At 45.4% G+C, this 2,500-nt stretch overlaps 1 protein-coding gene across 1 annotated transcript in view; it reads right to left on the bottom strand.

Moving 5' to 3' along the window:
- The window catches only part of tmprss13a (transmembrane serine protease 13a), a 22,402-nt gene that overhangs the window by 8,283 nt on the left and 11,619 nt on the right, over positions 1-2,500 (bottom strand). The window contains exon 8 of the mRNA XM_062552863.1: positions 1,849-2,011. Coding sequence (XP_062408847.1) covers positions 1,849-2,011 — 163 coding nt within the window. The remainder of the gene's footprint in view (positions 1-1,848; positions 2,012-2,500) is intronic.

Genomic DNA, 2,500 nt, shown 5'->3' with positions numbered 1-2,500 from the left:
GACAGAAAAAAGGGCATCTAACACGTCTGAAACCTGGTGTAAACAACTACTACAAGACAATAAACACTTTCAGATCATTCGATTTTAACTGTGATGATTACCAATGATAGGCCAGCATGTTATCTATTCTTGTGAAAGCCCAATGCTTCTCCACATCATACTGTTTAAATGAGGTTTGAATCAAGTGTGTAACTCAACAGATTGTTTAAAGGACAGAGGGTCAAGGGTTGGTCTGTTTACCACACATGGTTCCGAAAAAAAACCAGTAAATTAAACAAACTAAAACCCTATAAATCTTGTCAACACGTAATTAGTCTTTTCTGTTCTTGTTTTTTCTTCAGGATGTGTTCTTTGGTTTTGAAGCCTCTGTTAGTAAAGTTAGAAAAGCTCATTTGAATGGAAAATAATGCAGTACTCCACAGATGCCAGTAGACCTCCATGTTGTCCTCTCAAACAAAAGCTCACTCCCTGATTGGCGCAGTACAACAGGGGAAGCAGCTGGCGTTGTGAAAGGTTGAAATGTAAGACTGCATGCTGCCGGCCCTCTCTCTCTCTCTCTCTCTCTCTCTCTCTCTCTCTCTCTCTCTCTCTCTCTCTCTCTCTCTCTCTCTCTCTCTCTCTCTCTCTCTCTCTCTCTCTCTCCCTCTCACTGGGACCAGTTTGACACCAGTAGCCCGCGGCTGTGCTGGTTATCATCAACCCCCCGCCAGCGGCCATCTCCAAGCACTCAGGATATTTATTTGTGGCAGCGATTATTACCACGGCGCTCTCAGCCCATCAAAGGCCTGCTGAGCACAGTGAGCCACATAGCTGGGCCTGGGAGGGGTGGGGGTCTGGCCCCCGTCCGGCCCAGATATGGCCCAATTATGGGGAACACATGAGCCCAATCTGCTGTTGGCCCTGCTGATCTCTGGGTTGTTTATTCTGAGAGTGTATTGTAATGCTAATGCAGGAATGTCAATGCTTTTGAGAAAACAGTTGTGTGGGAAGGTAACACAATTAAATTTGTTTGTGTACCATCACTATGGCAATGATTAAAAAAGCTCATGGACTGATGAAGGAAGAATTAATATCGCCAAGGATGGGGCTGTGATAGTTTACCAAGTGAGCACATACACATGCACACATACACTAGTAATTAATGATAACTTGGACAAAAGTATCTGTTAAAGTGCTATGCTATGTGGCTGTTGCTCAGTGGCAGTGCTAAGCTCAGGAGTCTGTTGACGTCCTGTACAGTATTAGCATTTTGAGGCCAGGGGAGAAGCCCCTGCCTATGGCTTACTGTATATCAGCTAGTGTTACACTTCAACTTCAGAGAGATACATTTTCCCTTAACAGGATTACACTGAACAAAGCGTCAGGTAGATGACATATATGTTGTATTGTCCTCGAGATGTGGGTCAAGAGAGAAAGTGCCCCCAGGTGCTCTCTGAACTTCACATACAGCGCTACATACAGTGCATTTGGAGTGCATTCGGGCCCTTCTTCCCCTTTTTTCACATGACATCTCACAAAACACTTTCTTACTTACTAAAAGTCCCATTTTCAGCATTATGGGGAAGTGATTGATTTAGAGTGGATTGATTTAGAGGGCAAAAAATAATAGTGAAAGCAAAGAGCAGGCTATATATACCCTTTAGTGTAAGACTGCATGCAAACATTTAAAATGAAAAAAGGAAGAAAAAAAGAAGAGAAAAGCAATACAATACTGAATACTTCCTGAATACATTGTCACCCCTGACTGGCTGTGAAAGAGAATCGAGGTGAGTTCCTTCCTGTGGACTGAGCCGGTGCCTCTAAAGCTGCCAGCTATTGGTTGTATTGGACCGAGTCCTCGGCACTAACCTGGGGAAGCAGTGGGCCGCCGTCACCACGAAGTCTGGTGAGATCAGGGTTCCCCCACACACGTGGGAGTCCATGAAGTGGAGGCTGACCTGCCATGGCCACTGGCCCTCTTTGGCAACACTGCCCCCTATGATCCTGGAGGTGGACTGCTGCCGGCCACATTCTAGAGGAGATCAGAGGACCATGAGTCTTGGGTAACACTGAGATATAAAGCCATTAAGGAGAATACTACAGTATATGTCTGTTGCTTGAGGCTCTCTGCTGAAGTGTTACTTAGGGTGCTTTCACACCAACATCGTTTGGTGCGCACCAAACGGTCCATTCGTACCAAAACCTCTTAGTTTGGTTCGTTTTCGTTGATGTGAAAGCATTAATCGCACTCGGGTGCGCACCAAAACAAGCGGACCGAGACCTCCAAAAAGAGGAGGTCTCGGTCCGCTTGACTCCGCACCAAAAGTAGACCTCTGGTGCGGTCCCTCTGGTGAGAACGCGAACTGGGGTCCAAACCATAGACTGTAGGTCAAAATAGTGAGTCAAAATTGGCGCCGATTTCTACCGGAAGATAAACATTGAGAAAAAAATCAATCAAACTAATTTTGGTTCGTTTTCTGGTGTGAAAGCGGACCTCACTGGAGTCTATATGCTACATAAT

Source organism: Sardina pilchardus, chromosome 13 (genome assembly GCF_963854185.1).
Source record: "Sardina pilchardus chromosome 13, fSarPil1.1, whole genome shotgun sequence".
In the NCBI taxonomy this organism is placed as follows: domain Eukaryota; kingdom Metazoa; phylum Chordata; class Actinopteri; order Clupeiformes; family Clupeidae; genus Sardina; species Sardina pilchardus.
The sequence above is the reverse complement of the archived record's forward strand: the minus strand, read 5'-3'. Positions and strand labels throughout refer to the sequence as shown.